Genomic DNA, 12,405 nt, shown 5'->3' on the forward strand with positions numbered 1-12,405 from the left:
GTTACAACATTTGTGTCTACTTTTGCTTTGACAAAGGAATTCAACTATTAAAATGGACACTGATGTATGTATGTGTTAGGGGAAGTGGGCAGAGATGATTAACTTCATTCTGTTGTTAATTTCAAAAAAAGTTAGAGAATTTCAAAAGGATTTTGTTCCATAAACTAGACATCCATGTGGATGATCAACCATCTTAGCCGCTAAGTTCCGTGACCTCCTCATTGCCAATGACCTTCTTATACACTGTAACTCAGCCATCCCCTCCCTGCAACTGTTCTCCTTTTAAGATCATCAGTCAATCATGCTCTCTCCAAGGATCAGCTCCTACCCTTCCAGCCAGCTTATTCTACCTGTCTGCAATCTCACCTTTACTTCCTCTCCAGGAGCCCCTCTGTATGCCTCTCTGATTGTGTGGTTCATCATTTTGGGCACCCTTTTGCAAATAACCTAACCGGCCCTGCTCTTTTGTCCTTTCGTGGCATCTCCCCAGCAAAAATGCTAACCCAGAATGAACCTCACCACCTGGCTTTCCCACATCTGCTAGTAAACAGCTGGGTGCTGCTGTAGAAAATCACACCTTGGGCAGATAGGAATCTTGCCGGATTTATGGTCACCAACCTCAATGAACCCTCAACAGTTCTAGCATCAAAAGGTGCTTGAAGAGTGGGTAAATTTCTAGGGAAGGAATTGTACAGGGAGAGAAGTGAACAAAAAAGACGAAGATGGATCTGCAGAGACGAGAACTAGAAGAGAAAGTAGCTTGGAAGTAAGGGAAAGCGATGTTCAACAAGGCTTCACTAACTGCCATTTTCTTTTTTGAGCAAATCTCTTTGTGTCACCAGCCACTAGCCAACCCAACAGAGGGGTGGCTCTAGGGTCACCTGCTCACCTGATCCAAAGCCCAGGTTGGCTCATCTCCATTGACAGGGAGTTGGGGAATGTCAGTTTCAGCTAGAAAAGGTCACTGATCACAACAGACGTGTGAAGGTATGAGGAAAGGTCAAGGATCTTGAGGGTTTGGAGAGGCTGGATAAAAGGTTTGATTGAAGTAAGAAATGGTAAAAGGATGGGAATTTACAGTCAGAAGACGGGATACCAGGATTTCAATGTGATCAAAGGCCAGACAGGTATGGGTAATTACAAAGTGTGGCCGTGGGACTGGGGTACGGAAGTGGAGCAGATGTATCACTGGAGCTCCACGGCCACATTAAGAGCTCTCGAAAGACATTCATCTTTTAATCCATAAAATAACACCTTGCATATGGTAGGCCCACCGTAAATGAAGACTGGGAGAAGCTTCTAATCTAGCTACTGGGGATGCAGTGGTCAGTAGAAGCCAAGGTGATACTAATAATTCTCATGGATTTTGTGGAGGGAGAGACAGACATTAACCAAGTAATCAGACAAATGAGGATAGACTCACAAATGGGAAAGTGTGTTCTGAAGTTAACACAGCACCATGATAATGTACCAAGAGAATCTGGCCTTATCTAGGGGAAAGAGGAAATCCCTGGGAAGTGGAGAAGTTATCCAGGTGAAGAGATGAAAGAAGAATGAATCAGAGAGAGGGAACAGTAAGCACACAGGTAAAGATGCCTAGAGGGCGGGGAGCACAAGTGGGAATTCTCAGAGGTGATCTTGGAGAGGGAGTCAGGGACCAGGTGATGATGTCATCAACAGACATTCTGCATCCTCTATCTTCCTGATAACTGTTCCCCAATTTTGTTCAGATGCTAGGGAAAAGGATCACAATTGGTCCAAGCCAACCCAGGAAATCGTATTTCCTCTTGATCAACAATTGACCTTGAGGTGACACAAGACCTATTTTGTACAATTTGATGTAAGGAGAAGTCTTCTGCAGGTTTTGTATGAAATTTTTTTCCTCCTAAAAGTGGAAGGTACGTAAAAAGAATCTTCCTTTTCCCTCAACCCTTCTTTGCTGCTTGAGAGGCTGTCTTGTGAAACGATGATGCTTCTGACAGCAAATGTATGGCCATATAGAAAAAAATCAAGAAAATCAGAGACATGAATTCAACCTTCTAACATCACTGAATCATCAAACCAACTCTGAGTCGGGTTCACTTCAGACATCTTACATGATGTATGATAAGCAAATTATAAGCCACTATTCTTGACTACTTTCTTTTCACTTGCAGCCAAAAGCAATCCTAACTGTGTGGCAATTCTCAGTCATAGAAGAGAATGATTTATATTATCAATCCTGTACTCTTTGCAAATTTAAGATGATTTAGATTGCCACGAAATAGGCTGTTAAAAGTAGATTTTCATCTATTATCATTTTAACACAATCTAAAAGGCACCCGAGTTGTGATTCTTTTTTCCTGTGTACAACTCTCCCCTTGCTTCCCTTGGAGTCCTTGTTCTAAAGAAGAGGTACAGCAAGAATATCCTGAAGTGATGTGATTGATGTCCCTCCTTCACTGGTGACGTCAGCAAAGGCATGTATACTATCCACTTGGATAGCAAGCATGCAACGTGCAATGTGACAGCCTGCTTGTTGATGAGTCATTGGCACTGCCTTAAAGGCATCATCATAATCAGAACTGAATGGGTACTTGGAGCTCCTTAACAAAGGGACAGCAATGGGGTTAGGAGGCCCAGAAAGTATCAGCCTATGTAGGGTCACACCGTTGGTGGCGGAACAGGCCAAGAGCCCGGGCTGACGGATCCCAGCCTAGGATTCAACACGGTAGAGGGTACAAAGGGCACATAGAAGCTTAATAGTCAAGACAGTCTGATTTCTTGTGGTCTACATGTTAGTTGTATGTCTTTGAGCGAGTTGTTTTTTTCTCTCTAAATTTCAATTTCCTCTTTTCAAAAATAAGGCATCACAACACTTATCTTACAAAATTGTTGGGATTACATAATATATTATATGTAAAAGAAAAATTCCCCAAGTGTTAGGTCATATAAGAGAAACTGTTCAGTTGTGTTTTGCTTAAAAGGCAGCAGAGCTAAGCACCTCTTTCACGATAGAAAAGCACAACTGGCAAAATCAGGAAATAATTTACCTGATATTTTGAATGAACAAGTGAGTGGCCTTTTGTAATAGGTATTTCACTGACCTCTTGTTTACAGGTCACTGAAGATAATGAAGGAAACTATACTTGCTTTTCATAGGTATGGTCAGTTTTTACAAGCTTAGTATTTGGTGTCTACTTGCCATTTTTTAAAATTTTCTAGATGGCATCTACAGTACAAATAGCTCTCATAGGCACCTGTAAGATATATTAAGCCTTTTCTTCAAAGAGCTTTATAATACTGTTAGGAAAATATGACGAGAAAACCTAGAACAAGGTGAACTGGGTGGGTAGATATTTGAATGGATACACAGATGGATGAATCGATGGATGGGGAGTTCCTTTGTCTGTTTAACTGGTTTTATAGCCTTTCCAAAGGAATGCAGTCTTAAAGTAATTTTCTCTCCTCTGTTTTTTGTTAAGTCCCTGGATTATGAGGTACTGTCTGTAGCTTTATATTTCTGAGTAAGTAGAGAGCAGCACAAGATTTTCAAGAGCTGCTTAGAGCAAAAACTAATGATATCTGGTCAAAAATCAAATGTAAAGATACTAAAAACTATTTTTAGAGTAGTCAAAACCTGGCCTAAGGAAACATCTAAAGAAATACATTCCAAGAAATTATTTCTTCTCACTCAAGCAAAACCTGTCCCATGCAGGAAGTAACCTATAAAATACTCACTTCTGCATTTCTGAACTTCATCTGTTTGCTAAATGAAGTATTACCTGCACCCTCCATAAGGTACCATAAGGGAAAGCAGAGAAATAACCATTGTTGAATGCTTACCATGGATCAAGCCCTGGGCTATAGGGTTTTTATGGTGAAATCTTCATTTTTGAAAGATCCTGTGAGGTTAGCATTATCTGCCTCACTTTTCAAATGAGGAAGCAGACTCAGAGAACTTGAGTAACTGGCCAAAACCATTCAGTGAATACCTGGTAGAGCTGGTTCAAATGCAGCTACGCTAGTGAAGACAAAGATTAAAATTATGTACTTTTACTTCTGAAGGTGTTATAAGAAGTTAAAGTCATTTGCCCCTTCCTCTTTCCCCTAAAAACAATTTAATAGAAATGAAAATATATCTAGGGCCCTTTGGTGACCAGATATAACTGAGAATGACCAGTCATGGTGGCCTGCTTTTTTTTTTTTAGTAACTAATAATTATTGAAGATTATAATTGTATAATATGGAGAAGTGTAGAACAAAATACAATTATTGGGGAACAGTTGCTCTACAATATTCTGTTGGCCTCTGCCACACATCAACATGGATCAGCCACAGGTATATATAGGTCTCCTCACTCCTGAACCACACTCCCATCTCCCTACACCTCTAGATTGTCACAGAACACTAGGTTGAGCTCCCTGTTTCACACAGCAGATTCTTTTGCTGTCTGTTTTACATATGGTAACGTACATGTTTCTATGCTACTCTCTCAAGTGCTTCCCCCGTGGTGGCCACAAGTCTGGTCTCTATTTCTGCATCTCCATTCTTTTTAAGAGTTGTTGGTGGCTGTGCAGGATGTTCAAGACAGCTTGCCCAGTGCTACGCTGTTGATGACCACTCCATTATGGATATATAAGCAAATCTTCAGGAAGACCCTTGGCTTGTGCAAATGTGTTGGAGAAGCCAGGCTTTTGTTTCTTCATCTGGCATAAAAGAACCCTTCCTAACTTCCCTAGGAGGTTTGGGGAGGGTTTGGATGGGTGGGTAGCAAAGGAATTGTTTCACTGGTGGTCGCCTTAGGAGGTCAAGACTGAGCTGGCACTGTTTTCAATAACAGCCATTGTGATCATGGTCCAAAGTCTGGCAGGAACTTTTATATGTTTGTTTTCGTTTTGTTGTTAGACACCTGGAATGCCAAGGGCAGTTCTCTGCCAAACCACAAGAAGAATGAAAGCCCAGGACTTCCCTCGGGTCACCAGCTTCCTTCAGCTTGGGGCAAGAGTAAAATCTGCCCGAAGGTAGAAGTTTGGGAATTTCCCGTTGGCTCACATTTCAAACAAAGCTTGTACTTAATCCTCAGAGCTCAGAGTGAGCAGGGGTGAGTTCAAGAGACACAGGAACAGTGCACTCTGCTGAGAAGCACACTAGCGACCACCTGGCTTCTAGTAAGTACTGCTTGACATGATGAGTTTGGGTTCTCAAGGCTATGCCAATCTGGGCTGTCGCGACTCTTTCTTCATAACCTTCTTGGGCTGTACCATCAGAGGGAAATAGGACCTCTTGGGATCACACTCATCAGATTTCATTATAATGAACAGGTTAGGCAACAAGACTGGGTCGAGTCTCCTGAACAAGATCAAAGAGCTAAATCTGAAAAGCTTTTTTGTTTGGGGGCAATGACAAGAAATAAAAGGCAAACTATGAACAGATTTAATTCTTTTTTTCTCAGATAAAAGGAAGAGAAAAGTAGTTCAGACACCAGCTCTCAAGTTATGATTCTGACTCTGCTTTTTCTTAGTTATGTGATCAAAAGCAAATTACTTAATCTCTCTGGTAACAGTTTCCTAGTCTGTAAAATGGATATTGTATTACTGTAAGAATAATGAAAACTTTATAGTATTGTTGTATCTCATTATTACGTTATGGTGAATCTCATTAGATTTCATACATGTGATAGATAATATTAAAGTTTTGCTTATATAAGCAGAGTTTATATAATAGATTTTATGTTTTCATGTGCATGTAATAGTAGATTTCATATATATGTATACATATACTGGATTTCATAAAAATAATTTGAATTTGATATAATAGAAATTAAATTGCATATATATAGTATGCAATATATGTTATATGAAATCCAGATATGTATACATATATATGAAATCCATTGACATACATAAACATACAAAATCTATTTTACAGGTTTTGCTTAAAAATGCTTGGAATGTATTAGTCACTTAGTACATGCCAGTCATTATGAAGCAGTCAATAGACTCTCTGAACTGGACATGACCTAACAAGCAGCACTTGTTAAGCACCTATAAATTACTGAATGCTCCTTGCCAGATTATCTCAAGTAATGCTGACAAATCCTATGAGGGTGGTGATAGTATCGCTTCCATTTTATAGATGAAGAAACAGAGGTGTAGAGAGGTTAACATGTACATATGTACACACATATAATATACATACATACATATAGTATACTATGTTTGTTTGTTTATATGGAGAGTATAGTATATAGTACATAGTATATAGGATTCCCCGGTTGTTCAGCTGGTAAAGAATCAGCCTGCCAATGGAGGATCCGCAAGAGACGTGGATCTGATCCCTGGGTCAGGAAGATCCCCTGGAGGAGGAAATGGCACCCCCTCCAATACTCCTGCCTAGAAAATTCCATGGACAGAGGAGCCTGATTGGTTACAGTCCATGGGTTCACAAAAGAGTCAGACGTGACTGAGAACACACGCACGCAGCAAGCAGCACACAGGGATGGTAAGGGACAAAGTGCTTTTCAAATACTTTCATCCTTCACCCGTGAGTTATTTAATGAATAATTGTGTGTGTGATATGAATAGATATCTTTCCAGAACTTCTATGAGTTATTTATATCATTTATACCTTGGGAGGAATGAGAGTTTATGCTGGAGAAAGGGAGCCCTCAGGAGAGGAGGAATGATCTCATGCCAACCAGATAGTAAAGGACCCTTTGCCTCCTCCCATTTACTGGGATGACCCTGGCACTGCCCTGTTCAGTGCTGCCTCCTGTTTGAGAGTCCTATGAATTCAAGGTGAAAGTTTGATTCCTGATTTAAAGATCACACCTGCCCCTTGGGCTTTCATCCTGTGGGACCCCCCTACTCACAGGGCCTCATGTCATTCACAAGATTGCCAGCAGATGTGTGCAGGAAAGGACTTGACCTCTAGATTCAGTTTGATCATATCAGCCTGAGCTCCTAGGGCTGGGCAGCCGTGGGAACGGGCCTCTCAGATGGCAGAGGCAGTTTAAGGACGGGGTGTGCCCTGGTTCTTGCTCTCAGGTTTCCCTCTAGAGCAAATGAGTTCCTGGCACAGAGAAGAGCTTATCTTGGGCTTCTTTTCAGCCAGGAATGCTTTATCCGCTGCGTTTGGTCCGTAGCATCCTGCCCTCTGCCCTATTCTTGTCTCCCTGGTTTGGTGTTTCTGTCTCCAGGGGCTCTCTTGTCAGAGCCACTTAAGAGGCAGAAACGGAGAAAGTCCAGGGAAGATGCTCCTTCAGTCATCCAGCAACACTTCCACAGAACTGCCACTTGGTGAGCACAGGCCGCTGGGATGGTTCTCGTTACCATGACTGCTATCAGCCTCAAGGGCAGAATGGGAAGCGGGGCTGATGACCCATCTCACCAACATTCGAGAGCGCCATTCTGGCACTTGGTGACTGAGTGGCTATCAGGGAAGCATACTGTTGTTTGGGGACTAACACTTAGTCCTTCTTTTTTGCAGGTGAGAACAGACAGCCATAATGGAGCGCAAACCTCCGAAGAGTTCAGGTACCCAAGGGGCATACTCTCACAAGGAAAAACCTTTTTATTGGAAATCATTATCAATTCCCATAAAAGTAGACAGGATACAGAAGATGGTTTTAGTAAGGATAATGGGTGGCATTCTAGGGTAATGGTTGTTGATGTGGAGAATGTAGCAGAGACTGTTAGATTCAGTTAATTATTTTGTAAGAGCTCACTTATCTAGAACTTTGGCATTTTCCAACTTTTATGGATCAAATGTTTTATGGAGATGGTATTGATATTAACAGCACACTAGAGCCCTGAGAAGACTGGAAAATATTTCCTTAATTTTACAGGAAACTCTCACTTGGACAGAAACTGCCTAAATTGTTACCAAAGTGTATTATGTGGATAGATTAAGGGGCATCATTCAGATGTTCTTGCTTCATGCTCATATGCCTCACCATGTAAATGACTGGACAGAAAAGTCAGATTTAGGATGAAGTAACTTAGAAATCACACTATCCAGTTCAATTCAAAAATAAATATTAATGAACAATTATTCAAAGCACCTATTATTAGTAAGTTACAGTACTTCCCATTGCAGAAGGATGTACAGCCTAGTTAGTAAGAGTCTTTGCTCTCAATGAACTTGTAATTTCATTCGGAAGTTAAGATAAACACATCTGAGTAGCTATACTAAGAAGTTAAGACAAGCACATGCAATCAGGATCAGATTATGAAAGGCAAGAGCAAAATGCTGTAAAGTTTGAAGAAAAAGGCGGGGGGCGGGGGGGGGGGGGGAGCCACACACATAGTTGTGGCAATCCAGAGGTTTTATGGAAAAGGCATTTGAACTGGATCCGAAACGATCCAATCGAGTTTCAAAAGAGATTGGGAAAGAGAGCATATCTCAGCAGAAAGGGATGGTTTGACCAAAAGCAATGAAGTAGGATAGAGGCAGGTTGTGTTCAAGGAGAATATGGCTATAAAATAGGACGGGAGAGAATAGATTTGGTGCCAGGAATTGACCTCGTAGAAGCCTGGCGATCCTTGAAGAATTTCAAGCCCGGAAAAGGTATCATCAAATATGCTTTGGGGATTGCTCATATTTCGAGAAAAATAGCTTCATTGTGGTATAACTGACATACAATCAACTGCACGTATTTTAAATGGTTTGTGTGTGTATGCCTTGGAAATGATCACCGCAGGAAGAGATTATCACCCGCATCACTCCCAGTAATCTTCTTGTGCTTCTTTATAATTCTTTCCTCCAGGAACCAGTTCTACTCCCCGTAGTTCCGCTTTCTGTCATTCTTTTAAGTTCATTCCTACGTACTAGAGCTTTACACAAATGGAATCTTACTGAATGAATTCTTTGGTTTCTTTCACTCAACTTAATTCTTTTGAGATTCACCTATATTGTTGTTACATATATCAAGTTTTTTGTCTAGACAGTCAATTGAATTTTTATCTTTTGAATAGTAAGGAAAATATTCCACATATTTATCCTTGCCATTACCACTTCAGTGTTCATCATTCACTTGTATAAATTCAGATTCCGTCTGGTGTCATTTTTTCACCTGAAGGATTTCCTTTAACATATCTTATAAAGCAGTCCTCCTAATTCTTTCAACTTTTGTATGTCTGAGTATGTCTTGAAACTGCCTTCATTTCTGAAAGATATATTTGCTGCATATAAAACTCTAAAATGACCTATTTTCCTTTCAATAGTTTAAGCATCTTGTTCCACTGGTTTTTATTATTGTTGTTGTTTGCTTGCATTGTTTCTGATGAGAAATCTAATGTCATCTGTATTTTTTCTTCTCTATGCATTAATGTCTTTTCTCTTCCTCTGATAGTTTTAAAGATTTTTTTTTTTTTATCACTGATTTTGAGCAATTTGGTATGATGTTCCTTATCAGTTTTCTTCATATATTTTGTGTTTGGAGTTCCTGAGCTGCTTAGATTTCCGAGACAGTTTTCTTTAAATTTGTGAAATTTTCAGCATTATTTCTTCAAATATTTTTTCTGCCTTTCTCCTCTACTTCAAGGACTCCAATTACTTTAAATTGTTGTTGTTATTCAGTTGCTAAATTGAGTCTGATTCTTTTCAGCCTCATGGACTACAGCACACGAGGCTTCTTTGTCCTCCACACTCTCCCAAAGTTTGCTCAAACTATGTCCATTGAATCAGGTCACTTGAAATTGTCCCACAATGCACTGGCGCTTTTTTTAATGTTTGGGGTTCTTTTTTTTTTTTTTTTTGCTTTTCACTCTGAGTTTGTTTTGGTAGTCCTGTTAATCCCATCTGGTATTACTGTTTTTCTGAGACATTGTAGTTTTCATCTCCAGTTCACTTTGGATCTTTGCTATATCTTCTGTATATCTAATTTCTTGAATGTGAAAAATCAAATTAATGCTGGTTTTAATGAACTCCTCTATTAATTCTCATATCTCTGTCAGTTCTACACCTGGTTTGATGTATTGATGACTATCCACATTATGGATAATGCTTTCCTGCCTCTTTGCATAGCTGGTAACTTTTGATTGGTTGCCAGATCTTGCAAATTTTACCTTGTTGGGTACTGGATGAGTGAGTGAGTGAGTGAAGTCGCTCAGTCATGTCTGACTCTTTGCGACCCCGTGGACCTATGTAGCCTACCAGGCTTCTCTGTCCATGGGATTCTCTAGGCAAGAATACTGGAGTGGGTTACCATTTCCTTCTCCAAGGGATCTTCCCAACCCAGGGATCGAACCCGGGTCTCCCACATCAGAGGCGGACGCTTTAACATCTGAGCCATTTTTTTATTTCTATGGAAAAAAAAAAAAAAGATCTTAATGACCCAGATAAATGTGATGATGTGATCACTTAGCTAGAGCCAAATATCCTGGAATGAGAAATTAAGTAGGCCTTAGGATAAATCTCTGCAAATAAAGCTAGTGGCGGTGAAGGAATTCCAGCTGAGCTATTTCAAATCCTAAAATATGATGTTATTAAAGTGCTGCACTCAATGTGCCAGAAAATTTGGAAAACTCAGCAATGGCCACAAGACTGGAAAAGGTCAGTTTTCATTCCAATCCCAAAGAAAGGCAATGCCAAAGAATGCTCAAACTACCACGCAATTGCACTTGTTTCACATGCTAGCAAAGTAATGTTCAAAATTCTCCAAGCCAGGCTTCAACAGTACGTGAACTGTGAACTTTTAGATGTTCAAGCTGGATTTAGAAAAGGCAGAGGAACCAGAGATCAAATTGCCAACATCCGCTGGATCATCAAAAAAGCAAGAGAGTTCCAGAAAAACATCTACTTCTGCTTTATTGACTATGCCAAAGCCTTTGACTGTGTGGATCACAATAAACTGGAAAATTCTGAGAGAGATGGGAATACCAGACCACCTGACCTGCCTCTTGAGAAACCTGTATGCAGGTCAGGAAGCAACAGTTAGAACTGGACATGGAACAACAGACTCGTTCCAAATAGGAAAAGGAGTACATTAAGGCTGTATATTGTCACCCTGCTTATTTAACTTATATGCAGAGTATATCATGAGAAATGCTGGGCTGGAAGAAGCACAAACTGGAATCAAGATTGTCTGGAGAAATATCAATCACCTCAGATATGCAGATGACACCACCCTTATGGTAGAAAGTGAAGAGGAACTAAAAGCCTCTTGATGAAAGTGAAAGAGAATGAAAAAGTTGGCTTAAAACTCAACATTCAAAAAACCAAGATCATGGCCTCTGGGCCCATCACTTCATGGCAAGTAGATGGGGAAACAATGGAAACAGTGAGAGACTATTTTCTTGGACTTCGAAATCACTGCAGATGATGACTTCAGCCATGAAATTAAAAGACGCTTGCTCCTTGGAAGAAAAGCTATGGCAAACCTAGACAGCATATTAAAAAGCAGAGACATGATTTTGCCAACAAAGGTCCATATACTCAAAGCTGTGGTTTTTCTGGTAGACCTGTATAGATGTGAGCGTTGGAGCATAAAAAAAGCTGAGTGCTAAAGACTTGATGCTTTTGAACTGTGGTGTCAGAGAAGACTCTTGAGAGTCCCTCAGACTACAAGGAAATCAAACCAATCAATCCTAAAGATAATCAGTCCTAAATATTCATTGCAAGGACTTATGCTGAAGCTGAAGCGCCAATACTTTGACCACCTGATATGAAGAGCCAACTCATTATAAAAGACTCTGCTGCTGAAAAGATTGAAGGCAGGAGGAGAAGGGGACAACAGAGGATGAGATGGTTGAATGGCATCACCGACTCAAGGGACATGAGTTTGAGCAAGCTCCAGGAGATGGTGAAGGACAGAGAAGCTTGGCATGCTGCAGTCCATGGGGTCACAAAATATTAGACACAACTGAGCAACTGAACAAACAAAAAATAAACCTTGAGCATTCTTTCTGGGATGCAGTTAAGTTTCTTGCAAGCAATTCAATGCTTTTAAGACTTGCTTTTCTGCTTTGCTAGATCTGGAGCAGTTCTCACTACTGAGGAATGACTTTCCTGAGTACTGTTCCCAAAACTCCAAAAATGATCAGTTTTGCTAGTTTAGCTGGAGGGAACAAGCACTTTCTCTGGCCCACCAGAACACTGGGCATGATTTCCTCTAATTTTTTCTAATGGTTCTTTATCTGGCCTTGGGTAATTTTCCCACACACATATACTGATAAATATTCTTGAATACTTGAAAGTGAAGTCACTCAGTCGTGTCCAACTCTTTGCGACCCCATGGACAGTAGCCTGCACCAGGCTCCTCTGTCCAGGGGATTTTCTAATACTGGAGTGGGTTGCCGTTTCCTTCTCCAGGGAATCTTCCCGACTGAGGGATCAAACCCAGGTCTTCCGAATTGTAGACAGATGCTTTACCATCTGAGCCACGAGGGAAGTCCTATGAATACTTGAAAGTGAAGTCACTCA

General features: G+C 40.5%; 1 protein-coding gene across 3 annotated transcripts in view; it reads left to right on the forward strand.

Moving 5' to 3' along the window:
* Positions 1-5,070: 5,070 nt before the first annotated feature.
* Positions 5,071-12,405, forward strand: part of PLEKHS1 (pleckstrin homology domain containing S1) — a 28,327-nt gene continuing 20,992 nt past the window's right edge. For all 3 annotated transcript variants that reach the window (XM_012102957.5, XM_004020205.6, XM_060404502.1), the window contains exons 1-2: positions 5,071-5,150; positions 7,471-7,517. In XM_012102957.5, coding sequence (XP_011958347.2) covers positions 7,490-7,517 — 28 coding nt within the window. In that variant the 5' untranslated portion in view covers positions 5,071-5,150; positions 7,471-7,489. The remainder of the gene's footprint in view (positions 5,151-7,470; positions 7,518-12,405) is intronic.

Source organism: Ovis aries, chromosome 22 (genome assembly GCF_016772045.2).
Source record: "Ovis aries strain OAR_USU_Benz2616 breed Rambouillet chromosome 22, ARS-UI_Ramb_v3.0, whole genome shotgun sequence".
Classification (NCBI taxonomy): Eukaryota; Metazoa; Chordata; class Mammalia; order Artiodactyla; family Bovidae; genus Ovis; species Ovis aries.